Source organism: Amphibalanus amphitrite, unplaced genomic scaffold (genome assembly GCF_019059575.1).
Source record: "Amphibalanus amphitrite isolate SeventyFive unplaced genomic scaffold, NRLGWU_Aamphi_draft 001036F_arrow, whole genome shotgun sequence".
In the NCBI taxonomy this organism is placed as follows: Eukaryota; Metazoa; Arthropoda; class Thecostraca; order Balanomorpha; family Balanidae; genus Amphibalanus; species Amphibalanus amphitrite.
The window spans coordinates 81,154-106,331 of record NW_024882530.1 but is presented as its reverse complement, the minus strand read 5'-3'; the positions used below and the strand labels follow the sequence as shown (position 1 = coordinate 106,331).

Below are 25,178 nucleotides of genomic sequence, written 5' to 3'. Positions count from 1 at the left end.
AAGGATATGGCCGAATATCAGCGACCCTTGCTGTGTAAGCAATGAGGTATGACAAGTGGGGGTAATGGCCCCGTCCAGCGCCCATAAAGTGGGCACCACTCGTGCGACCTGCCGACCACTGTTCTAGATAGAGCCATAAAACGCGTGAATGTTTTAAGCTTGACGATACGGATCGACTGGTATGCAACATGTTCTATTTCTGGTGAGGTCATGAACTTGACCTCAGGTAAAATTTTAAAATTATTTTTTTGTAAAATCAAATTATATTTCATTTATCGCATTATGATGAGAGAAAAACTATATCCCGGAAATACCGCTGAGCTTAGGTTGAATCTGAAATCATTACTTGGAAAGAGTTATAAAAGAACCGTCGAACGTGTCTTTTTTGGTCATTAAATATCAGTAGGTATGCCGCCCCCTCAGATGCCAAGTGCCGCCCCTATGAGTGCAAAATGCCGCCCCTAATTGTGATTGCCGACCCAGTGAAAATCCCTTAAAATACGCCCTGGACTGTGAACGGTTCGAAATTCGTCCGATTGGTCAGATGTGTCACTGCAAGCATCATACCGGTCGTGAAGACGCATAATATCGCTTGCAGACTTCAATCGGCTGGAAGTCGCCGACACTACCTCTAGTTTGACTCTGGCTTATATCGTGTATATCGACGAGCCGTCTGAGATCGCTCGCAGGCTTATACCCGACCGTTCTTTATTCGTAGTTTTTCTTGTAACCGACTGGTCTGCGGCAGATGCTTATGTGACTGCAACCACTCGATCGATCGGAAAGCTTGCAAGAACTTTCGCAGACCTCGATCGGCTGCAAGCCGCCGACACTATCTGTAATTGACAGAGGCAGACGTCTTTCACGATTATTGCATAAAATTTAAAGCCTCGGTCACACTTCACCGGATTGGACCAACGGACGAGAAACGGACGAGAACTGTCAGCGTCCGGTGATGTCCGTTTGTTTCCGTTGGACGTCCGTTTGTCATCCGTTAATATCCGTTCCATATCCGGTGGTGTCCGGTTGAGCACACCGGACACCACTGGCCATGGAAGTACTGTGACGTCACATGGAAATCGAAGTACAAATCATACAGCAAAGACGTAGGTGGTGGATTTTTTTTTTAAAGTTGTGGGTACTATAGTCCATCCAAGAGGATATTGCAAACAATAGGTTGAAGTTTTTTCACAAGAATATGTTTCACCGATGGGTACTTTACAGCCTGAAAATGTACGATAAGATCTGCTATTTCAATTTGAAAAGTGAAAAATGTGAACACTTCGATTTTTCGGAAAACTACTGGTGGGCCAAATCTTTGAGGCTGGTGGGCCATTTCGGGTCACTGGTGGGCCATTTGGCCCACCAGTTAACATGTTAGCCGAGGTCCTGCACGGCGGGCTGTCTGTCATCGATTTATCTCTATAATGTCTGATCAGGATCGATGAAATAATACAGGAATCCGTTGTCGTTCGAGTGTGTTTCATAATAGCTCTTCCGACTTTGACGAATATCGACAGTGCCGTAACCAAATTGGTAGTTCGGGTACAGACTGCAATCAAACTGCAGCCAGTGCTTTTGCAACTTATTCCTTAATCAGATGAATACTTGTCATATACATATTAATTAGGCGTAAGATATTGGCGTGCGAACGTGGGGGCCAAAAATGCGTGTCTACGACCGACTTCTTTTTAAAACCCTCGCCCCGCTGGGGGGCCAATTTGGCCCCCCTGTGGTTTTTCCTAAATAGGAAGAAAACGTTCCTTTCCGGGAATCAATTTGACACCTTCACACCAAATTTCAAGTTTTAGGTCATTTTAGGTCAGGAGTTATTGAGGTCAAACTGAGGTCATGTTCGAGCAAAAATGAGCAAAAAACATGAAATCGTGAAACGCTCACAAAAGCTACAGTTACCACGCAATTTCAAAGTTCTTTATATGGTCATGTAGACAAAAGATAACGCTACAAAAATGAAATCTCGGATTTTCAAAATTTTTGGATTATGACCCCAAAAATCCAAAAATTTGATTTTTTTGCATAACAAAAAAATCCAAAAAATTTCCGATTGTCGAAAAAACGGAATACATGTGATAGTCCCTGCGCTCTTCTATAAACATACCAAAGTTAAGATCAATATTTTCTTTTTTGGCCAAGTTATAGCGAAAAAACTTCAAAATTGATGACGTCATATTTTTAAGCTCAATTTTTAGCAATTCTAGACCACGTAGCGCAAAACAAAAACCACCATTGAACTCCCCTTGACAAGCTGCATCGAATCATTACCCATTTTATGCACAAATATCAACTTTAAATTTGACCTAATTTGACCTGACCTTGACCTGACCTTGAACTGACAATTGACATTCACCGAAACATAATCTAAACTGACCCTAAAGACTGTCTGACCCACATAATCGTATTTGGCATATAAAATGGACCATAAAACATGCATCACATGTATTTTCATAATGTGACCCTCAGTGACCTGACCTCTGTGACCTGACCTGGTGACCTCAAATAGCAAAATATGTGTTTGACGAACATTTTCCCATCGATGATTTTCAATGAAATGCATTTTACTCGATTTTACAACGCATTTCTTGAAATGCCTGTAAACGGTGAAAAATCGACATTTGACCTGACCTGTGACGTCATCGGTTTGACCTAGGTCAACGAATTACGAGCGAGCGAGCGCAGCGAGCGAAGTGAGTCTTTTCAATATAACGGAAAAATCTCAGTATGAGCGGCCCGGCCCGGCCCGGCCCGGCCTGTAACGCTTTTGAGAGGCTTATATCTCAGCAACCGCTGGACCGATTGGCCTGCGGTCTTTTTTGTTGGGTAGCCCCATCCCTTCTAGTACCCCGTAATTGACTACTTTTGATACATCTCAGTGACCGTCGTGGCACGTGCCACGTGAAAAGTTAAGGGTGTTCAAGCTGTTTTGCAAAAGTAGTGATTTTGAAAGGCTCATATCTCAGCAGCCGCTTGGGCGATTGGCTTGCGGTAATTTTTGTAGGGTAGCAGCATCCCTTCTACCAAAAATAGGATACTCCCGATGCATGTGGGTCACCCCCAGTGCACGTGCAAAATACAACAATAAGAGGTGTCAAATTTGTTCCCATTTTAATAACTCGGTAATTACTGGGGCGATTTCGCTGAAACTTGGCAAACAGGTAGGCACCAACCAGACAATGCATGCCCATGTGTTGCGGTTACTGCTGCTACTGCACGTGCGCACGTGCAGGGGGCGCTTCCAGATCTCGAGAACGGCTGGGCCGATTGCGCTCAAATTTGGTACACGGTTGGGGACCAGTTAGTAGGGTGCCGTGCAAAATTCAGTCTGACCCCGTTTGCACGTGCGCACGTGCAGGATGCCGCTTCCAGATCTCAGGAACGGCTGGGCCGATTGCGTTCAAATTTGGTACACCGCTAGCGACCGTTTAGAAGGGTGCTTTGCGCAAGCCCGTTGGAAGTACCCTCTCGCCCTTCCGCACGTGTAGGGGTCACTATCGCTCTCGCTCGTTCTTCGCCCAAAAGGCGTTTTACTGGTTTTATCTTCCTAAGAACGTCTGCTTTTTGTTATGTCCCACCCTCCTCCGTAGGTCACAGAGGTGGCCGTTGTTCTGCATTGAAAACTAAACTTGCGGCCGGTTGTGTCTATGTGTACAGACTGTAAATTTTTTAGCGATAGCTGTGACCCGGCGGACAATAGCTGGACATCTGACATAGTATGGAGCCGCATTCCTCGCCACTCTTCAGACTAGTGTATAGGACGGTGAGACCGTGCAGTCCTGTTAACTCTGCTTGTGATAGAGGTGGGGAGCGGTTGATGGCACGGGACGGGGACTCAGCAAACAACGTCTGACTCAAACGGAAATGTACGTACATGCATGACATTACTGTGCTACCAGTAAGTGGTATGGGGAGTCATTTACAAATGTCTCGTGATGTGCATAGAGACCCAATTATCTGCAATGGGCGGTAATATATCGACATTGGCTGTTTGGTGACGGGGCTGACCGATCTCACAAAACTGAACTAGAGTTAGTATCTGTTGGTACACTCTGTTCTGTTCTCTATCAATCCTCTGGTGCCTGGTGGTCTGAGGTGATGGTCAGAGAGGAGAGGACCGCTGCAGCCACGATCAGCTGGCCCACGGGGGATGACGTCACTGGTGGTCCTCAGGTCACTGAAGGTCATCAGAGGTCCAATTTTGAGATGTTATGTCCATTATTTCGTACGCTCTGTACAGTTTCTCGTCACTGGTCGCGTCGTTTCCCAATTATGTAAACACGCAAAGAATGTTGCCAAGAAATCCTCTGTAACGAACAGGAAAAGTGTTACATTTGCTTGAACCGGACCTGTTTTAAGTTCCCGAATCCTCATGACCTGACCTGGACCCATAGATGATTATTTTCATTTGACCCGACCCGGGCAATTGCGTCAGCTCCATCTTGCACAGTACTTTCCAGATTGCTGTCCCGTCCCCAGACCCCCTTCCCTGACCGACGCCACGCCAACCGCACCATCCTGCCTGCGGCTAGTGGAGACGGCGGTGCCAGTCCGCCTATCTGACGTCCTTCCTGGCCTGCCAGCTGCAGTGGCCGTCACCCTTCCTGTGCCGGACGTGGCGGTGCAGACCAGCGCTATCAGTGGAGCCCGGCCGGCCCGATCTTCCTTCGCAGTTAGCTGAGTCGTGGCTTGCTAACATTATATTAACACTACATCCAGTGGCCACCACATCCAACGGATGCCATGTAATGATTCGGTACAGATTCGTATGTATGTACCGATCGGTACACCTCCTAATGTCTACATAGTTTTTACAAGAATGCACATTACACAAGACATGTATCATAAAAAGTGAGTGTTCACTGTTCACTGACATCAGTGAGTATTATCAACAACAGTGAGTGTTCACTGAGCCCATTCCAATAAATGACATCATTGAACAACAACTTGTACGTGTATCACAACATACGTCACCCTGTAACACATCCAATGTGCAATTATTTACACGTCATGAGCATCGTAAACATCGCCATTTTGTACACAATGATACCAACACTCACCTATGTATATATTTGTAATTTCCTATCTTCAATGCAACGGTTATGATTATAATCATTGATAATTATCTTTGTATTTTCTACATATTTCCAATATCTACACAGTCGACACATTTTGAACTTCTCTGGCACCCCAAATCACTGACCCTCGACTTGTTCTCCATAGTGGCGCCTCCTCGGGGTGGTCCGCGACTTCGCCTGAAACACAAACAGAGCAGGCTTGGATATGGCAAATATTTGCCTCAGGAGGCCTGAGGAACATGCATAACGTACCCCTAGTGTTTTTCATCTCTTCCAAGACCCCGTTCAACGTGAATTTTATTCTTATTATGTGAGGTAAATATGGAATAATTTTCACCCAAATTAACTCACGTCGGTCACTTTCCGTGGCGCCGCTCCTGGCTGTTCCGCCGACAGCCGAGGCGCCGCTCCAGATCCCTCCTCTCCTGCCGGTGACGTCTCCTCTGCTCCTCCAGCTCCTGGTTTTGCCGCTCCTGGAGCTGGATACGCTGCTGGCGGTGTCTTCGGGTGACCTCTATTAGGTTCCTGAGATGTTCAACGTTCCGGCTCGGCTGCCGCCCCTGACGTTGTTCTTCTTCTTGATGTTGTTGCTGCTGCTTTTGTTGTTGGCCATGTTGTTGCTGTTTCTGTTGCCGCTCATGGTTCTTGGGGGCTGGAATCAGAAGGGCATGATTTACTGTTTACATCGACCCTGAATGTATAAGATTGGTGTGTAAATGTGTATTGTACTTTAGAAGCATTAATATTTAAAGCTGCTGTTAATTTTTCATCTATGTTAGGATCCTTACCGCTTCGGCTACACATCTACATACATATCAAAATCATCAAAAGAGTTTGATGAGTTGTGCAAAAAGAATCATGTTATTTAGAAAAGAGGTGATCCCTGGAACCTATGTGATTATCGTTATATTAAATGATAATTACATGATGCAAACGCGATGGGAAGATTGACATCGCAACAATCGAGAAAAAGGTTTTGTACATTTCAAATGTCAAGATTTATAACGTGAAACGCTATGGGGTGAAACGGTTCTTGGACGAGTGAGCTTCCCAAACTTTTCTTAATGACTGACTATCGTTGTGGTAGTTTTTTATTAATAGTTTTGTGGCTGGTCTGCTCGTGTGTGTTATGAACAAAAATCAAAATACAGCACAATTTACATATCCCCTTGATATTAAATCTTACCTCGCACCACAAATGGCTGCTCGTCCTTCTCCAGCTCCAGTTCTTTCTCCACCTCCTCCTCCTGCACCTTCCCGAGCTCCTTCTCCAGCTCCAACTCCAGTTCCTTCTCCAGTTCCTTCCCCAACTCCTCCCCCAGGTGCTGACGCCTCCTGCTGCACTCCTCCATCAGCCGATCCAACTCCTCCCCTGTCCGGATGTTCGGGTACCTCTCTTTCAGCTCTTGTGACTCGCTTTGGTGTCTCTGCTTCAGCTTGTTCCACTGCCTTTGGACCTTCTGCTCCAGGTCTCCCCACTCTATCTGGTGCTGTCGTTCAAGCACTGCCCTATCCCTTCGGTTTTTCCGATCCAGAAGCTCCAAATGTCTCCTACGTCTCTCTTGATTCGAGTGCTCCTGATTCTGTAGCTCCACGCACATGGTAACACTCTCGTGCCGCTGTTGGAGCCTGTTCAGCTCGTCATGGTGCCGTATTTCCATGATCCGCCACTTTTTGTCATGACGTCGCTCCATACTCCGGCACTCTTCATCATGCTGCTGGTTCAGACTCTTCTTCTTCTCGTAGCCCCGCCGGTCCAGCTCCTGCCACAGCTGCTGGTGCTGTCGCTCCAGCTGCTGCCATTTCTCTCGCTGAGGGCGAGGCAGACCCTCCATTGTCTGCTTCTCGTCTGCGCCGCGCCGCTCCTCACCACCGACCTCTCCGCTGTCGTCATCCCGTTCCGAGTCTGGAACACAGTAAGTCAGATGGAATTAAAGAGCTGGTTGGTCCAATGTGATTTATCAGTAAACAGCAGCATATAGGAAGGTCAGGAGGATAATTATCGTGTAAGTGGTCACGGTCTGCGGAGTCAGGTGTGGGTGGGGACGGGGTCAGTCTGTGGGGTCAGGTGGGAGGTCAGTCAGTGGGGTCAGGTGGGAGGTCAGTCAGTGGGATCAGGTGGGAGGTCAGTCGGTGGGGTCAGGTGAGAGGTCAGTCAGTGGGGTCAGGTGGGAGGTCAGGTGGGAGGTCAGTCAATGGGGTCAGGTGGGAGGTCAGTTAGTGGGGTCAGGTGGGAGGTCAGTCAGTGGGGTCAGGTGGGAGGTCAGTCAGTGAGGTCAGGTGGGAGGTCGGTCAGTGGGGTCAGATGGGAGGTCAGTCAGTGGAGTCAGATGGGAGGTCAGGTGGGAGATCAGTCAGTGGGACGTAGGGTCAGGTGGGAGGTCAGTCAATGGGGTCAGGTGGGAGGTCAGTCAGTGGGGTCAGGTGGGAGGTCAGTCATTGGGGTCAGGTGGGAGGTCAGTCAGTGGGGTCAGGTGGGAGGCCAGTCAGTGGGAGGTCAGTCAGTGGGGTCAGGTGGGAGGTCAGTCAGTGGGGCCAGGTGGGAGGTCAGTCAGTGGGGCCACCGGCCAGGTGGGAGGTCAGCCCAGTGGGGTCAGGTGGAAGGCCATTCGATCAGGAGGATCGCGGTGAAACAGAAGCAGAACGCAAACATTTGATTTTGTGAATAGATGTTTTGTCACTGGGCGCAAAATGACCTCGCCGTCGGCGCGCCCCTAACCCCCAACAAACAAACAAGATGTTTTGTCATAATGCTCTCTCACAGGGTCAAACCCTTCTTGAACTAGAAGACAATATATAGTCTGCGTAGGCTTTATAATTAAGTTAATAGAAAGCATGAGTGTTAAAACATAACGTCTAATGTCATGCAATGCTAATGCGAATCAGTTAACATGTAGCATATATGAAAACGTTTTTAGTGGTCATATTCCGCCTCATAACTAATGTATCGTGGTGGCTGCTGTGGTCACACCCCGCTCTATAGCCTGGAGCCGCCGCTGAGCCGGCGCCGGTATCGTATGCAGTCTGGGCTGTGGCCGCCCGGGCCACCGCCGCCCCGCTCGCTGAATACAGTTCTCGGCTGGTACTGGTGGCGTCTGCACCCTGGGGTTCATCAAGCCATAAGCAAGCACACAAACATGGCGCAGCCTGCCTTCTGAACCTCCCGTGCCACTAATCAAGCAAGCATAAGCAAGCGTTAGTGACTTTTTGTGAAGCGTGCATCTAATTATTGTGATTTTTATCAGCCGTTGTTGAAGACCTTCGTGTAGCTGCTGTGCTGCATCGTCACTCAAGATGCCTGGTTTCCATCCACCAGAGGACTTTGACTTCACCTCTCCTGAGAAGTGGCCGGCGTGGCGTGATCGCTTCATCCGCTACCGACTGGCATCGGGACTTCACAAGGAGGACGGTGATGTACAAGTAGCTGCGTTGATCTATAGCATGGGCCCGCAGGCCGAGCATATCGTGTCAACTTTTAAGCTAACTGCTGAGCAAAGCAAAGATTTTGATTTTGTGCAGAGCAAGCTAGACGAGTATTTCATTCCGAGACGGAACTTCGTTGCAGAACGTCACAACTTCGAGCTCCGCTGCCAAGGGTCACACGAGACCAACGAATCGTATATCAGGGCATTGTTCTCTCTCGCCGAGCATTGTGGCTTTGCAGACGCTGACGAGCGGATCCGGGATCGTCTCATATCCGGGATGTCCGACAGGGAGCTGTCCCGCAAGATCCAGCTCAAATCGCTCGAGGAAGAGGTGTCGATGAATACCGTCATTACTATGATGCGTAACGTCGAAATCGTAAGCAGCCGTGACAGCTCCGGTCCATTTGATGTCAACAGAGTTCAAGCACCGACGCAGTACGGACAGCCGCGCCAGCAGCCGCAGCACGCCCGTCAGCGCCAGCGTGGCCATCAGCAGCAGCACCAACGGCGCCAGCAGCACGGGCGACAGCAGCAGTCAACTGTCACGCAACCACGACAGCAAGCGCGTCACATCGACTCTGCAACAACATGCAGGTATTGCGGGAGAGAGCGGCATGCTTCACCGAGGGACTGTCCCGCTAAGGGAAAAGTTTGTTCCAACTGTCAGAAAATGGATCACTTCGCAGCCGTCTGCCGATCACCTAGCGTCAGGCAGATAGAGCGTACAGAATCAAGCGAGCCGTTAGCGCCACATGATGCTTTCGTTGGCGAAATCGACAAAGCGTGCGCGCCGTGGAGAATCACAGTCAGTCTCTGCGGTCAGGAGGTCACGTTCAAAGTTGATTCTGGTGCCGACGTTAGCATTCTGTCTTTGAAAACCTACCAGCGACTGAACCTGCCCTCCCTTGAGCATGCCTCAAGCACGCTCACTAGCGTCGGTGGCGTGCTAACCGTAAAAGGAAAGCTGCATGGGACAATCATGTTCAAAAGCAAAGCTGAGTCGGAGGTGTTCTATGTAGTGGACTCAGCAGATAACCTCCTCTCCCGGTCGGCGTGCTCGCGTCTGGGTGTTCTCCAGTTCACAGGAGAGGTGCATGAAGATGTCTTCGGAGAAGCAGGTCTCATGAAGACTGCACCGATCAGCATCCGGTTACGCGAGGATGCCGTCCCGGTTGCTCTCTCCACAGCAAGACACGTCCCCCTGCCGCTGATGAAGCCAGTGGAGGAGGAGCTGAAGAGAATGGAAGAGCAGGGCATCATCGTACCAGAGACTGAACCCACAGACTGGGTATCCGCGCTCGTCCCTGTCCCGAAGAACAGTGGTGTCCGGATCACAGTTGACTACAAAAAGCTGAACCAAGCCGTAAAGCGTGAGATCTTCCCGATCCCGACCCTGGAGCACCTGACGTCCAAGCTGGGCGGTGCGACACTGTTCTCCAAGCTGGACGCTTCTTCTGGCTTCTACCAGATCCCGTTGGACGAAGCAAGCTCCAAAATGACTACGTTCATCACACCGTTCGGCAGGAAGAGGTTCCTGCGCCTGCCGATGGGAATTTCACTGGCTCCGGAGTGCTTCCAGCGAAAGATGCAGGAGATGCTGGATGGACTGCCTGGAGTCATCGTCTACATGGACGACACGCTGGTTTTTGGAGATGCAAGCAACCATGACGCACGTCTCGAAGCCGTCATCAGAAGAATCCAGGAATCTGGCCTCAAGCTGAACAAGACGAAATGCGAGCTCCGAAGGGACGAGGTCAAGTTTCTTGGCATGAAGATAAGCAAGAATGGCATCGGCGTGGACGACGAGAAGCTCGAAGCGATAAGGCCCCTCAACGATCTGCTGAAAAAGGACGCTGCGTGGAACTGGACGCCTCAGCAGCAGCAAGCACTGGATGATGTGAAAGCAGCCGTCACGTCCGCTCCAGTCCTGGCGTTCTACGACCCAGCGCGTGAGACAGTGGTCAGCGCAGACGCAAGCAGCTACGGAATCGGAGGATGCATCCTTCAGAAGCATGGTTCCAGCTTCAAGCCCGTCGCATTCTGCAGCAGAAGTCTGACGGACACAGAGACGAGGTGGGCCCAGATAGAAAAGGAACTACTCGCTGCAACTTGGACATGCGAGAAGATGCACATGTTCCTGTCTGGACTGCCGTCGTTCGACCTACAACTGGACCACAAGCCACTGATCCCGCTCATCAACACGAAAAATCTCGTAGATGCGCCAATCAGGTGTCAGCGCATGCTCATGCGACTGATGCGTTACAACGCAACAGCGGTGTACATTCCAGGGAAGCAGCACCTGGTACCTGACTTCCTCTCGCGTCATCCACTCCAGAAGCACGATGCGATCGGCGCTGTGCTACAGGAAGACGTCCACAACTTCTGCAAGAGGGTCTTCGATGACCTGCCCGCCACACCACAGCGTCTAGTGGAGATCAGCAGGGCACAACAGGCAGATGAACTCCTCCAGCGCGTGGTTCAGCAGACTCTCTCTGGCTGGAAGGAGGGAGCAAAGCACCCCGACATGCTGGACTACTTCGCCGCGCGTGGAGAAATCAGCGTTCTCTACCTGACAAGCGGCACACTGCTGATGTACGGCCGCCGCATCATCATACCGCCTAGTCTGCGTGAAGAGATGCTCAACCGTCTACATGACGACGGTCACTTCGGGCTCAACAAGTGCCGCCAGCGAGCAGCAGAATCCGTCTGGTGGCCCAAGATCAGCATCGACTTGAAGCGCCACGTCGAGCACTGCGCGTTCTGCCAAGTGCACGCGCCCTCCCAGCACGCTGAGCCACTGGTAACGACTCCAACGCCGTCAAGACCGTGGAATCACATCGCAGCAGATATCTTCCACTTCAACAACAGCAACTGGCTCGTGACTGTGGACCTCTTCAGCAGGTATCTGGAAATTCAACGCCTGCCCAGCCTCACAAGCACCGCAGTCATCGAGCGGCTGAAGCGCCTGTTCTCCAGACTGGGGATACCGGATCTGATGACAACAGACGGAGGAACGCAGTTCACTTCCAGCTCATTCGCCGACTTCGCAGCGTCGTACGGCTTCACACACCGCGTCACTGACCCGCACACGCCATCATCCAACGGAGCAGCTGAACGGGCCGTGAGGACCGCAAAGTGGATACTTCGCCAAAAAGATCCTCACCTCGCTCTCCTGAACTACCGAACAACGGCTGTGGAAGCCACTGGATACTCCCCGGCCCGCCTTCTGATGGGACGTGAGCTTCAGTCCCGTCTCCCCGTCGCTCAGCAGCCCGCCAAGAAGGCATGGCGGCACGCCAAACTCCGCGATGGGCGGAGAAAGAAGAAACAGGAGTCAACCGTCAATCAGAGGCGAGGCGCCCGCAACCTGCCTCCGCTGCATCCCGGCGCCAGAGTCCGGATCAAGACAGAAAAGGGCAGCTGGTCGGAGCCCGCCATCGTCACGCAAAGGCTCTCCAGACGCAGCTATCTGGTGGAGCTCGGCGGCTGCCAATATCGCCGCAACCGACGGCACCTGCTGCTGATCCCTCCTGTTCCGTTACAGGTCCCGGCACAGCACGGAACCGTGCAACGGGCAGCACCAGTGCCACCTCCGGTGGTGCCGCCGACATCCGTGGCAGTACCACGCCCGGTGGTGACGCCACCACCACCACAGCAGCTTCCGCCAGCTGCGCCGTCGCCTGAGCCGGCGACGTCTCCGCTGGCACCCGCTCCACTATCAGTGCAGCCCGCTGACGACCCCGTACACGTTAGCCCTCGTAAAACTCGCAGCGGTCGGATTTTCGGGGTTTAAGAAAACCAGCTTTGTGCTTGGAGTACAGCTTAGCATTCTCTAGTAGATCTTATTAGCATACGTGTAAGAGGGGGAGATGTATCGTGGTGGCTGCTGTGGTCACACCCCGCTCTATAGCCTGGAGCCGCCGCTGAGCCGGCGCCGGTATCGTATGCAGTCTGGGCTGTGGCCGCCCGGGCCACCGCCGCCCCGCTCGCTGAATACAGTTCTCGGCTGGTACTGGTGGCGTCTGCACCCTGGGGTTCATCAAGCCATAAGCAAGCACACAAACATGGCGCAGCCTGCCTTCTGAACCTCCCGTGCCACTAATCAAGCAAGCATAAGCAAGCGTTAGTGACTTTTTGTGAAGCGTGCATCTAATTATTGTGATTTTTATCAGCCGTTGTTGAAGACCTTCGTGTAGCTGCTGTGCTGCATCGTCACTCAAGATGCCTGGTTTCCATCCACCAGAGGACTTTGACTTCACCTCTCCTGAGAAGTGGCCGGCGTGGCGTGATCGCTTCATCCGCTACCGACTGGCATCGGGACTTCACAAGGAGGACGGTGATGTACAAGTAGCTGCGTTGATCTATAGCATGGGCCCGCAGGCCGAGCATATCGTGTCAACTTTTAAGCTAACTGCTGAGCAAAGCAAAGATTTTGATTTTGTGCAGAGCAAGCTAGACGAGTATTTCATTCCGAGACGGAACTTCGTTGCAGAACGTCACAACTTCGAGCTCCGCTGCCAAGGGTCACACGAGACCAACGAATCGTATATCAGGGCATTGTTCTCTCTCGCCGAGCATTGTGGCTTTGCAGACGCTGACGAGCGGATCCGGGATCGTCTCATATCCGGGATGTCCGACAGGGAGCTGTCCCGCAAGATCCAGCTCAAATCGCTCGAGGAAGAGGTGTCGATGAATACCGTCATTACTATGATGCGTAACGTCGAAATCGTAAGCAGCCGTGACAGCTCCGGTCCATTTGATGTCAACAGAGTTCAAGCACCGACGCAGTACGGACAGCCGCGCCAGCAGCCGCAGCACGCCCGTCAGCGCCAGCGTGGCCATCAGCAGCAGCACCAACGGCGCCAGCAGCACGGGCGACAGCAGCAGTCAACTGTCACGCAACCACGACAGCAAGCGCGTCACATCGACTCTGCAACAACATGCAGGTATTGCGGGAGAGAGCGGCATGCTTCACCGAGGGACTGTCCCGCTAAGGGAAAAGTTTGTTCCAACTGTCAGAAAATGGATCACTTCGCAGCCGTCTGCCGATCACCTAGCGTCAGGCAGATAGAGCGTACAGAATCAAGCGAGCCGTTAGCGCCACATGATGCTTTCGTTGGCGAAATCGACAAAGCGTGCGCGCCGTGGAGAATCACAGTCAGTCTCTGCGGTCAGGAGGTCACGTTCAAAGTTGATTCTGGTGCCGACGTTAGCATTCTGTCTTTGAAAACCTACCAGCGACTGAACCTGCCCTCCCTTGAGCATGCCTCAAGCACGCTCACTAGCGTCGGTGGCGTGCTAACCGTAAAAGGAAAGCTGCATGGGACAATCATGTTCAAAAGCAAAGCTGAGTCGGAGGTGTTCTATGTAGTGGACTCAGCAGATAACCTCCTCTCCCGGTCGGCGTGCTCGCGTCTGGGTGTTCTCCAGTTCACAGGAGAGGTGCATGAAGATGTCTTCGGAGAAGCAGGTCTCATGAAGACTGCACCGATCAGCATCCGGTTACGCGAGGATGCCGTCCCGGTTGCTCTCTCCACAGCAAGACACGTCCCCCTGCCGCTGATGAAGCCAGTGGAGGAGGAGCTGAAGAGAATGGAAGAGCAGGGCATCATCGTACCAGAGACTGAACCCACAGACTGGGTATCCGCGCTCGTCCCTGTCCCGAAGAACAGTGGTGTCCGGATCACAGTTGACTACAAAAAGCTGAACCAAGCCGTAAAGCGTGAGATCTTCCCGATCCCGACCCTGGAGCACCTGACGTCCAAGCTGGGCGGTGCGACACTGTTCTCCAAGCTGGACGCTTCTTCTGGCTTCTACCAGATCCCGTTGGACGAAGCAAGCTCCAAAATGACTACGTTCATCACACCGTTCGGCAGGAAGAGGTTCCTGCGCCTGCCGATGGGAATTTCACTGGCTCCGGAGTGCTTCCAGCGAAAGATGCAGGAGATGCTGGATGGACTGCCTGGAGTCATCGTCTACATGGACGACACGCTGGTTTTTGGAGATGCAAGCAACCATGACGCACGTCTCGAAGCCGTCATCAGAAGAATCCAGGAATCTGGCCTCAAGCTGAACAAGACGAAATGCGAGCTCCGAAGGGACGAGGTCAAGTTTCTTGGCATGAAGATAAGCAAGAATGGCATCGGCGTGGACGACGAGAAGCTCGAAGCGATAAGGCCCCTCAACGATCTGCTGAAAAAGGACGCTGCGTGGAACTGGACGCCTCAGCAGCAGCAAGCACTGGATGATGTGAAAGCAGCCGTCACGTCCGCTCCAGTCCTGGCGTTCTACGACCCAGCGCGTGAGACAGTGGTCAGCGCAGACGCAAGCAGCTACGGAATCGGAGGATGCATCCTTCAGAAGCATGGTTCCAGCTTCAAGCCCGTCGCATTCTGCAGCAGAAGTCTGACGGACACAGAGACGAGGTGGGCCCAGATAGAAAAGGAACTACTCGCTGCAACTTGGACATGCGAGAAGATGCACATGTTCCTGTCTGGACTGCCGTCGTTCGACCTACAACTGGACCACAAGCCACTGATCCCGCTCATCAACACGAAAAATCTCGTAGATGCGCCAATCAGGTGTCAGCGCATGCTCATGCGACTGATGCGTTACAACGCAACAGCGGTGTACATTCCAGGGAAGCAGCACCTGGTACCTGACTTCCTCTCGCGTCATCCACTCCAGAAGCACGATGCGATCGGCGCTGTGCTACAGGAAGACGTCCACAACTTCTGCAAGAGGGTCTTCGATGACCTGCCCGCCACACCACAGCGTCTAGTGGAGATCAGCAGGGCACAACAGGCAGATGAACTCCTCCAGCGCGTGGTTCAGCAGACTCTCTCTGGCTGGAAGGAGGGAGCAAAGCACCCCGACATGCTGGACTACTTCGCCGCGCGTGGAGAAATCAGCGTTCTCTACCTGACAAGCGGCACACTGCTGATGTACGGCCGCCGCATCATCATACCGCCTAGTCTGCGTGAAGAGATGCTCAACCGTCTACATGACGACGGTCACTTCGGGCTCAACAAGTGCCGCCAGCGAGCAGCAGAATCCGTCTGGTGGCCCAAGATCAGCATCGACTTGAAGCGCCACGTCGAGCACTGCGCGTTCTGCCAAGTGCACGCGCCCTCCCAGCACGCTGAGCCACTGGTAACGACTCCAACGCCGTCAAGACCGTGGAATCACATCGCAGCAGATATCTTCCACTTCAACAACAGCAACTGGCTCGTGACTGTGGACCTCTTCAGCAGGTATCTGGAAATTCAACGCCTGCCCAGCCTCACAAGCACCGCAGTCATCGAGCGGCTGAAGCGCCTGTTCTCCAGACTGGGGATACCGGATCTGATGACAACAGACGGAGGAACGCAGTTCACTTCCAGCTCATTCGCCGACTTCGCAGCGTCGTACGGCTTCACACACCGCGTCACTGACCCGCACACGCCATCATCCAACGGAGCAGCTGAACGGGCCGTGAGGACCGCAAAGTGGATACTTCGCCAAAAAGATCCTCACCTCGCTCTCCTGAACTACCGAACAACGGCTGTGGAAGCCACTGGATACTCCCCGGCCCGCCTTCTGATGGGACGTGAGCTTCAGTCCCGTCTCCCCGTCGCTCAGCAGCCCGCCAAGAAGGCATGGCGGCACGCCAAACTCCGCGATGGGCGGAGAAAGAAGAAACAGGAGTCAACCGTCAATCAGAGGCGAGGCGCCCGCAACCTGCCTCCGCTGCATCCCGGCGCCAGAGTCCGGATCAAGACAGAAAAGGGCAGCTGGTCGGAGCCCGCCATCGTCACGCAAAGGCTCTCCAGACGCAGCTATCTGGTGGAGCTCGGCGGCTGCCAATATCGCCGCAACCGACGGCACCTGCTGCTGATCCCTCCTGTTCCGTTACAGGTCCCGGCACAGCACGGAACCGTGCAACGGGCAGCACCAGTGCCACCTCCGGTGGTGCCGCCGACATCCGTGGCAGTACCACGCCCGGTGGTGACGCCACCACCACCACAGCAGCTTCCGCCAGCTGCGCCGTCGCCTGAGCCGGCGACGTCTCCGCTGGCACCCGCTCCACTATCAGTGCAGCCCGCTGACGACCCCGTACACGTTAGCCCTCGTAAAACTCGCAGCGGTCGGATTTTCGGGGTTTAAGAAAACCAGCTTTGTGCTTGGAGTACAGCTTAGCATTCTCTAGTAGATCTTATTAGCATACGTGTAAGAGGGGGAGATGTATCGTGGTGGCTGCTGTGGTCACACCCCGCTCTATAGCCTGGAGCCGCCGCTGAGCCGGCGCCGGTATCGTATGCAGTCTGGGCTGTGGCCGCCCGGGCCACCGCCGCCCCGCTCGCTGAATACAGTTCTCGGCTGGTACTGGTGGCGTCTGCACCCTGGGGTTCATCAAGCCATAAGCAAGCACACAAACAACTAATATCTCAATTTCCTGCAAATCATTGAGCTTTATTTGGTCATTCTAGTGTTTTACCGCCACGTCTCAAAATTTACTGGTAATTTGAAATACATATAAATGGAGCTATTTGAGTAACTAACAGTGGTCGGTGCTACTTTGTCTTACCTTGTGAGTCGGTCTCGTCCACTGCCAGGCAGTACGGCGTCATCTCCCATCGGTCCGGCCACCAGCCGGTGGCGGCGTCATAAGCCGTACGAAGCCGGTCACCGGACAGCAGCTGCTGCAGCCGGCGGCGCTTGAGGCCGGCCGTGGTGGCCACCGACACGGCGTCCATCTCTGGCAGTAGGTCATGGAGCTGCCAATGAAGCTTGGTGTTGAAGAACTGCTCGAGCAGCTCCCGGGTCTCCTGGTAGGTGCGCATTGGTAGGTGCGCATTCCCCATCCACCAGTTCTTCATTCTCCGGTCCTCATCTCGCCACATGTCCATCTTACCCGGCGCGTTCACGCGGACAGCCTGCAGTAGCAGCTCGGGCTGTAGCAGCATCTCCGCACGGCCCCGCGGCGTGTCCAGCTCGGCGGTCAGTCCGGCCGGCCGCTCCTCCAGTGGCCGCCGCAGCTGCTGACTACACCAGGTGGCCACCTTGTCCGGGTCACCCAGCAGGAACTCCAGGTCAGACCTGGTGAGGAGTTGTATCAGGGGCGTCACGTCCAGCGTGACGATGTCGCTGACTGATGACGTCATCAGCGTCCCGCCTACCAGGTCCGCCGGGTCGACCACGACCCACGCCATGAACAGATAACACTGCTGGTTGTATGTTCCTGAGTTGCTGTAGTGCCACCACTGTAGTAGAAGTGGTGCCGTGCGGACCAGCGGAGGGATGCTCGCCTTCCACCAGTACTCCCACCACGGAGCCGTGGGGCGGTAACCGACACCGTCCACTACAGCCTGTTGGACGAGCGTCCGTAACAGACGGAGCCGCAGCTCACGTTCTGAGAGCGGCTCCGTCCCGCCCTCCAGCAGCAGATCCACGTTCCTCCACTGATCCTCACAAACTGCCAGCAGAAGGAGCGTGGCATGCTCCCTCATCAGACGTATGGTGTCGATGATATCCCGTCGCTCTTTTGTGCTGAGTTCAGCCGTCACATCGATGTTGTGATCGAAAAAGCAGGGTAGTCTTCCGATGGCAAAATTTTCCTCCAGCCAATCAAGTATTTTGTGGACACCGTCAGTGATGCCTTTCAACATCCCAACAGGCGTAGTTTGGGCCACCCAGAGACCCGCCGTCTTTATAAAATAAGACTTAAATTTCACCTCATCGGTCATCACCTCGCTCTTTTTCAGAATTCCTTTCATGCCTTTTACAGCCTTGATAGCCGCTCGTATAACTGGAGCGAGGTGGCGGATGGCGACCAACTCTGCCCGTGAGTAGGAAATCCGAAACTCGATGAACTCGGTGTCACTGCCAGGCCGGCCGGTCGGCACAAGATGCACACCGAACCTACGGATGCTATCCCATGCCGCCGCTGGTGGAAAATCGGCCTCCAGCTGACAGCCGTCGAGCTGGCCTTCTGCCGGCCACCACCCGCGCACCAGGATACAGGGCACGTGGTCAGTACCGCCGTCTGTAATATCATATGGTGACTTGACATTGACCGCCGGTCCGGCGGTGCTGATTTCTCCTTCGCAAAGAACCCGAGAAAAATTCAGCATGATATTGCGCATGGTATGTGACGGCAGTGCCTCCAGTGCCTTTTCGTGGCTGCACTTTGTCGTCTTGGCCCAGTGCAGCGTCACAAAGCCTGGGTTTTTGGTCGGTCGGGCCCACAGCTGTGGTGCAGACTGTCGACTAATAACACCCGGCTCCTCTCTCTTTCCGAGCGCCGCCCAGCGGAAGGGACCGTCGAACTCGAACATCAGATCGAAGTCTGACGTCCCCCCTTGGCCGACTACCCCGTCCGACAGACCCTCGGCATTGCTGCCCGATCCATTGATGGAGGTTAACCTGAGGGGCTGGTCGGGCTGGCAGTGTCGACACCGGGCGGCGGCGGCGTCATTGACATCCAACAGGGCTGCCATGAGCGGTTCTCCTATCAGTCTGTCGACAGAGTGGCTTACCTCAAACTTGGCACAGTGGGCCTGATGCCACGCACAGTTGCTGTTGCAAATGTCGTCTGTGAACAGCAGAGTGTCGGGGATCAAATGTGCGCACGATTCGTACTTCCTCACTAGCGTTCTCACTTGCCAGTTTATGCCTCTGTACAAATTCTTAATCCGCTCGGCTCTTCGCACACAATATGTCTGTGGTCGTGACATGGCTGTTGGCTGCTCCGGCTCCCCCGGACTGACTGAGGTCGGCCGACGCCGCTGTAGATATATACCGACCCTGACAGGAACACAGATAAGACGGAGCGCTCTGTGGCCGTGTCCGTCCAGTGGCAGCGACTGGCGCGCTGCAGGGCTGCGAAATCAGGAGTAGCACTATGGTAGATACATGTAGTTCGATATATAAATTAGCATGCCGTTGTGTTGACCCTGCACTGAGAAGTTCGACTGAATCAGGATTTAATAACGGTACATTTATAGGAATTAGAGCAATTTTCAACCGCAGCCTAGACTTCAAAATTAATTTTGGAATGCATTTAGACCCTACAGTATACTGCGGTAAACATTTTGGAAATATGCATGAACAAATTGGCCACAATCTGTGAAAATGATTTCCGATTCACAAAGGGGTCCTTGAAGTTTGGTGACAATATCTGCATTGCATATAGGGAGATAGCGGGGCGGTTTCGGCCCCCCTTACGGGACGCGGCAGTAATGACGCGATTTGACTCTTCAAACAATTGTTACACTGATTGACCTCCAATGAGATGTATTTTGAGCTGGCCCGTCAAACATTCAACGGCAGTTGTAGGGGGGCCTCTCTCCTCAGTCTCCCTGGGTCGGGTGGTGTGCCCTGGAGCGGATCGGCTCTGAGCGAACTCCGATCTCGGTCAGTCGCCCTCGGCGAGGAGTGCATTTAGCGAGGCCATTTAGAGGCAAGTCAGTCTTTGGCGAACACACAGGCACTGCATCATTGGGTTTCACCGCCACAAAAAAACAGGGGGCAGTTAAGCGTTTGTTCTGGGTCCCTCGGGTATGGTCCATCCCTGAGGATAATAGAAGGGTGCTAGGTGGTCGAACTGATTAACCTAAGCGCAACTGCTCCCGCAGACACTCATCCAGTCTCACACACTTTCACTCATCTTACTCAAACTTGTCCATGTCCGTATTACCAAACTGCGACGTCCCGCTTCCCTCCCCCTTTTCCTATCCCTGCAGTCGATCCCACGTCCTAAATTACCTCGGCTCTGGAGTACCCTTGGAACCCTTGAACTTCCACTCTGCCTATCGGAGTTAATCGAAACACATCAATTAATTCTACCCGTTCCACCTAATGGGCCCTTTCTACTCATCGATGGTCTACACTTGGATTACAAAGCACGTCTTACGTGGTGCACTCCAGAAGTTTTGGACTTTTCCAGTAGAGACAGTTGTCTGTTTCAGAGAAGCATGAAACTTCTGTGACTCTCGAAATGGAACCTCCCGAGTCCAATGTACAGTCTGTCTTAAAAGTACCGCGCAAAGTGACGGTGGATCCATCAAGCCTGACCGAGGAAGGGCCTGCTATAATTTGAAAGTCACCGAACCAATGAAGCTGGGGAATGGACGAGGATGTCCATTGCTTCGGTGACTCAAATTTGGCAGTCCTTCATCGGTCAGGCTTGATGGATCCACCGTCACTTTGCGCGGTACTTTTAAGACAGACTGTACCTGCTTTAGCGCTCCTGTCACTTCCTGAAGGCCTGCTGATAGGCCTTCAACGTGAAGGTGCCCAGGGCCTCTGTCACAGCCTCACTCATCTCCTCCACATCCTCCGAAAGACGGCCCCTGAGCTTCCCTGTCAGTCTGGGGAACATCCAGACACCAGGGGGCCAGATCAGGACTGTGGGAAGGGTTACGGACGGTTTTGACGCACATCTGTGTCAGATAGTTCGTCTCCATGCTGGACTTGTGGGTGTGTGCGCTGTCCTGGTGCAGGAGCCCCTGGCCACAGTTGAAGATTTCCGACCTCTTGCGGCGAAATCTCTTTTTTAACTCCCTCAGAACCTTCACGTATCTTGCACGTATCATTCCTTGTTGACCATCGTCCATCTGGCCGTGTAGGGGACCCAGGTTATGAAGTTTTTGCCTTTTTGTTCTAAGTAAGGGATTAATTTGAGCTTCCCAGTGGACCTGTGCTGTCTGTCTTTATTGGGTCTAAAGGAGTCAGTGTGTTTTCATTGGACCTTCTGTCTCTTGGTCTCAAGATGGTAAAAATACATCCAGCTTTCGTCTCAAGTCTTTTGAGAGTCAATTTGCTATGTTTCTCGGGCATTTTTGCCAAGCTAATCCCAAAATTTTATTGCACAACGACCCTCCAAGTTGTCTTCACATGAACGACCTGACTGTGATCTACTTTGGTCACTGTGACAAGCCGCGTGCGACTTGTCATGTTCAGGGTGACACCTTTGCCGTCTTTTGCAACGTAGAAAAACAAAATTACGCAAGTACCCTTATAACAACTGTGGTAAGGACTTGTGAGAACAACAAGTATCTAGCACTGTTCATATGGATTTTATGAGGCCAGTCTCAAAACTTCTGGAGTGGACGACGTACTACGTATTATCTCGCGTCTTACTGCATCTCCCGACGACTTACGGCGTATAACTCGCGCCTTACAGCGTCTTGCCCTATAACGACTAAGTGACGACTTACAGCGAATAATTCGCGTCTTACGGTATCGTCCCCCGATAACCGGCGTATTATCGCGACTTACTGTATTAGCGGCAAAATTTTGGATTGGTTCGTCTCGTACCTGTCGGAGAGAGAGCAGAGAGTGATCGTGAATGGAAGAACTTCTGAGTGGGCTAACGTAAAATCCGGAGTTCCGGAAGGGGCCCTTCTGGCCCCTTTGCTTTTTTCTCTCTTCATCAATGATTTGCCGACGGTTGTGTCGTCGTCCAAATGCGTCATGTATGCGGACGACGTCAAAATCTACCGGCAAATTTCAACTCCTGCTGATTGTGGCCTCCTTCAAACCGACCTCATCAACATTTGCAAATGGTCCACCGATTGGTGTCTTTCTCTCAACGCTCAGAAGTGCCTTTCGTTCACGGTCACTCTCAAAAGAGCACCCATCTTACACACCTACCTTGTCAACAGTTTCCCCCTTCAGCGTGTCGCAGAAGTTCGCGATCTTGGAATTGTGCTGGACTCTAAGCTAACGTTTTCGGCTCATATTACCAGTTCAATAGCAAAAGCAAACAGAGCCCTCGGACAGCTATTCAGATCTTTCCAGACCGGCTTGCCCAGACAAAAACTTGATCAGAGGGCTCTGATAGCTACATATTACGCAAACGTCCGATCTATTCTTGAATACGGTAGTGTTGTGTGGTCTGGCGCAGCCAAAGTTCATTTAAAACGGTTAGAACGAGTCCAGCACAAATTCCTAATGCGGTTAGCAGCTCGGGCCGGTGGCACGGACAGATCAATTTGCCTGGAATACTGTCATCTTTTACACTTCTTCCATGTTTCGTCACTCGAGGCGCGGCGCACTCAGTTCGATCTTTTATTCCTGAAAAGCATTTACTCTGGACGCATCGACTCGTCTTTTTTATTAGCCTCGTACGCACTACATGTACCAAGTCGTCCAACACGGAACGTCCAGTTGTTTAATGTGCCGTTTGCTCGAGTCTCGACGGTAAAGACAGGAACTTTTACAAGGCTGGCGGCCCAGGCAAATGATTTTATCGCCAGGAATCCTCAGGTGGATTTCACGTCGGGTACCTTTATCTCTTTTAAATCATTCGTCGTGGTCCACTGCAGGAACATGCCTTTGAGAACCGTGTCTTAGAGATTTTAAAGTTTATTTGTACTTTTCCTATTCTTATTGTTTTTTTCTTTTAATTTAATTTTATTTTTACTGTGTACTTTTATATTATATCCTATTATTTAATGGATCTCTTTCATGGATCTCTGTATTTTTAAGTGTCATCTAATTGCGAATGAGTGCGTGTCTTCGGGTTAGTGTTTACCTTGTGTGTGTATTTTATGTTGTGGTATGACTTCGCCTGTTAATGGGCCATGAGCCTGTTGGCGATTTATTTGAATAAATAAAATAAATAAATAAAAGACTTACGGTGTCTCTATCCGATCACCGGCGTATAATTCGCGCCTTACCGCGTCCTTGTCCTATGATGACGACGTGACGACTTACAGCGTATATTTCGCGCCTTATTACGGCTGGCACCGCTTTATTGCGTATTCGCGACTTACGGCGCGTACCGTCCTGGAACCGGGACTAGCGTCTTACGGCGTAACTTTCCGAGGCACCTCGTATTAAACTGCCGTCGCAGCCTACCTAAATAAACAAATGCACAACGTCCCCCAAATTACCCGACTCACCGCGATGTGGATCCGTTCATCGACTAACTGCGGTCGCTGGGTTACCATTGTATCGCATATAACATTCTCTGCCGCCCTGCCGATGGCATCCACCCTGCCAGTGATGGATACGTCCGAGCTTGACGCAGGCCCTTCCTATGTATAATTAAATTTTACCCGAACTCTACTGGAGTTATTCCCGAACCTATCGAGGTGTAAGTACCAGTGAGGGACCTATGTTCGCGTCTTACGGCGTCTCCCCGATCGCCAGCGTATATCGCGTCTTACGGTGTCTCCCCGACCACCAGCGTATCGCGTCTTACGGCGTCTCCCCGATCGCCAGCGTATATCGCGTCTTACGGTGTCTCCCCGACTACCAGCGTATCGCGTCTTACGGCGTCTCCCCGACCACCAGCGTATCGCGTCTTACGGCGTCTCCCCGATCGCCAGCGTATATCGCGTCTTACAGTGCCACCCTCCGGTCACAAGCGTATGTTCGCGCTTTAATGCGTGCTCTTAGATGTCTTAGTGTCCCGTTTCCGTCTACTCCCATGTAACTAGGCTTGGATGTTTTTCAGGCCCCTTTTCCCCAATGATGCGTCCTTACCGGCAGAGATTTACGCGCAGGGGCGTGGTCGCATGCTCCTTCCTCTCTTCGCTCCCTTATTACCGGGGCTTCAACACGTCTTAACCCTCGCCGGCACAGGAGGGGGGGTTGATGCAACCCCCCTCCCCTAAGGTTTTTCGCGAATAACTCGCGTATAAAGCGGCCGATCACGACGAAACTTTCAGTACCCTCGCATTGATCAATTTTACACGTTCCCTGAAAATTTCATGACCCTGACCCCAATGACCTTTGACCTGTGACCTCTTTTCCGTGATCATGTTTGGCCGAAATCGCGATTCGGCGTATGTCGGCTCGCATTAGCCGCGCGTTTGCAAGCTTTTCGTGGTTTCAAACGTTCAAACATGTGATTTGATGTTGCTCCCATACATTAGGGTGGGTGTCAAGGTCACCTGAAGGTCAGGTCAGGTCATTGACCTTTGTTGACCTCGGTTGACCTCGGTTCACTTTTTCGAGTTTTACATGTTTCTAGGCTAGTTTTTGGAGCTGAATTCGAATTCAGCAACCATTTGAACATTTACGAAGTACTTTTGGTGCCTTCGTAACATGTTACAAAGTTGTCAGAGGCGGTTGACACGTACTACGAATACCCGGCAGGACCACTACTGGTTGACCTGACCCGACCTGGCCTAAATGCATGACGACATCTTCTGGGAGCAACACTAACACGATATTCGTGATCAGCAGTCAGCACCCCGGAAAAGCTCAGCCACACTTACGACGCTCTAACAGGTCCCAATTTTCCCGACTTTTGGGTCATTGACCTGACCTGGAACTTGGAAGGTCAACCATGAACCAATGACCTAGGACCTTAAATTGGGTATCATCGTCTTCCTCTCGTCACGGGCAGCACGCTCGTTTTTCTTTCGCGAAGCTCTAGCTCGATCAGCGGCCAAACGGCAATAGGGGCAACGCCCCCCCCCTATACGTTCGCGGCTGACAAAACGCCAATACGGGCGAGGTTTAAATCCCTACCTACATTCAGGCATGAGACAAGAAAGCTCCTGTTTAATAGTGTTAATGAACTATGAAGAAGCTTCAGCTATTAAGAAGCTTCTGAAATCTCTCAAGCTGAAGTTGATTATACTCAGTGTTGTTATGATCATTCCTCAGTTTTCTGACCAGGATCACACATTTGGCAATGGCAAACGTTGAAAATACCTTTTTCTTT

General features: G+C 52.1%; 1 protein-coding gene across 1 annotated transcript; it reads right to left on the bottom strand.

The window, feature by feature from the left end:
• Positions 1-4,694: 4,694 nt before the first annotated feature.
• On the bottom strand, positions 4,695-19,258 carry LOC122369453. The gene is made up of 4 exons (XM_043344217.1): positions 17,082-19,258; positions 6,277-6,996; positions 5,442-5,742; positions 4,695-5,267 (listed from the first exon to the last, which is right to left on the bottom strand). The coding sequence occupies exons 1-3, from the start codon at positions 19,228-19,230 to the stop codon at positions 5,447-5,449; spliced, it is 3,165 nt and encodes a 1,054-aa protein (XP_043200152.1). The 5' UTR covers positions 19,231-19,258; the 3' UTR covers positions 4,695-5,267; positions 5,442-5,446.
• Positions 19,259-25,178: the final 5,920 nt, after the last annotated feature.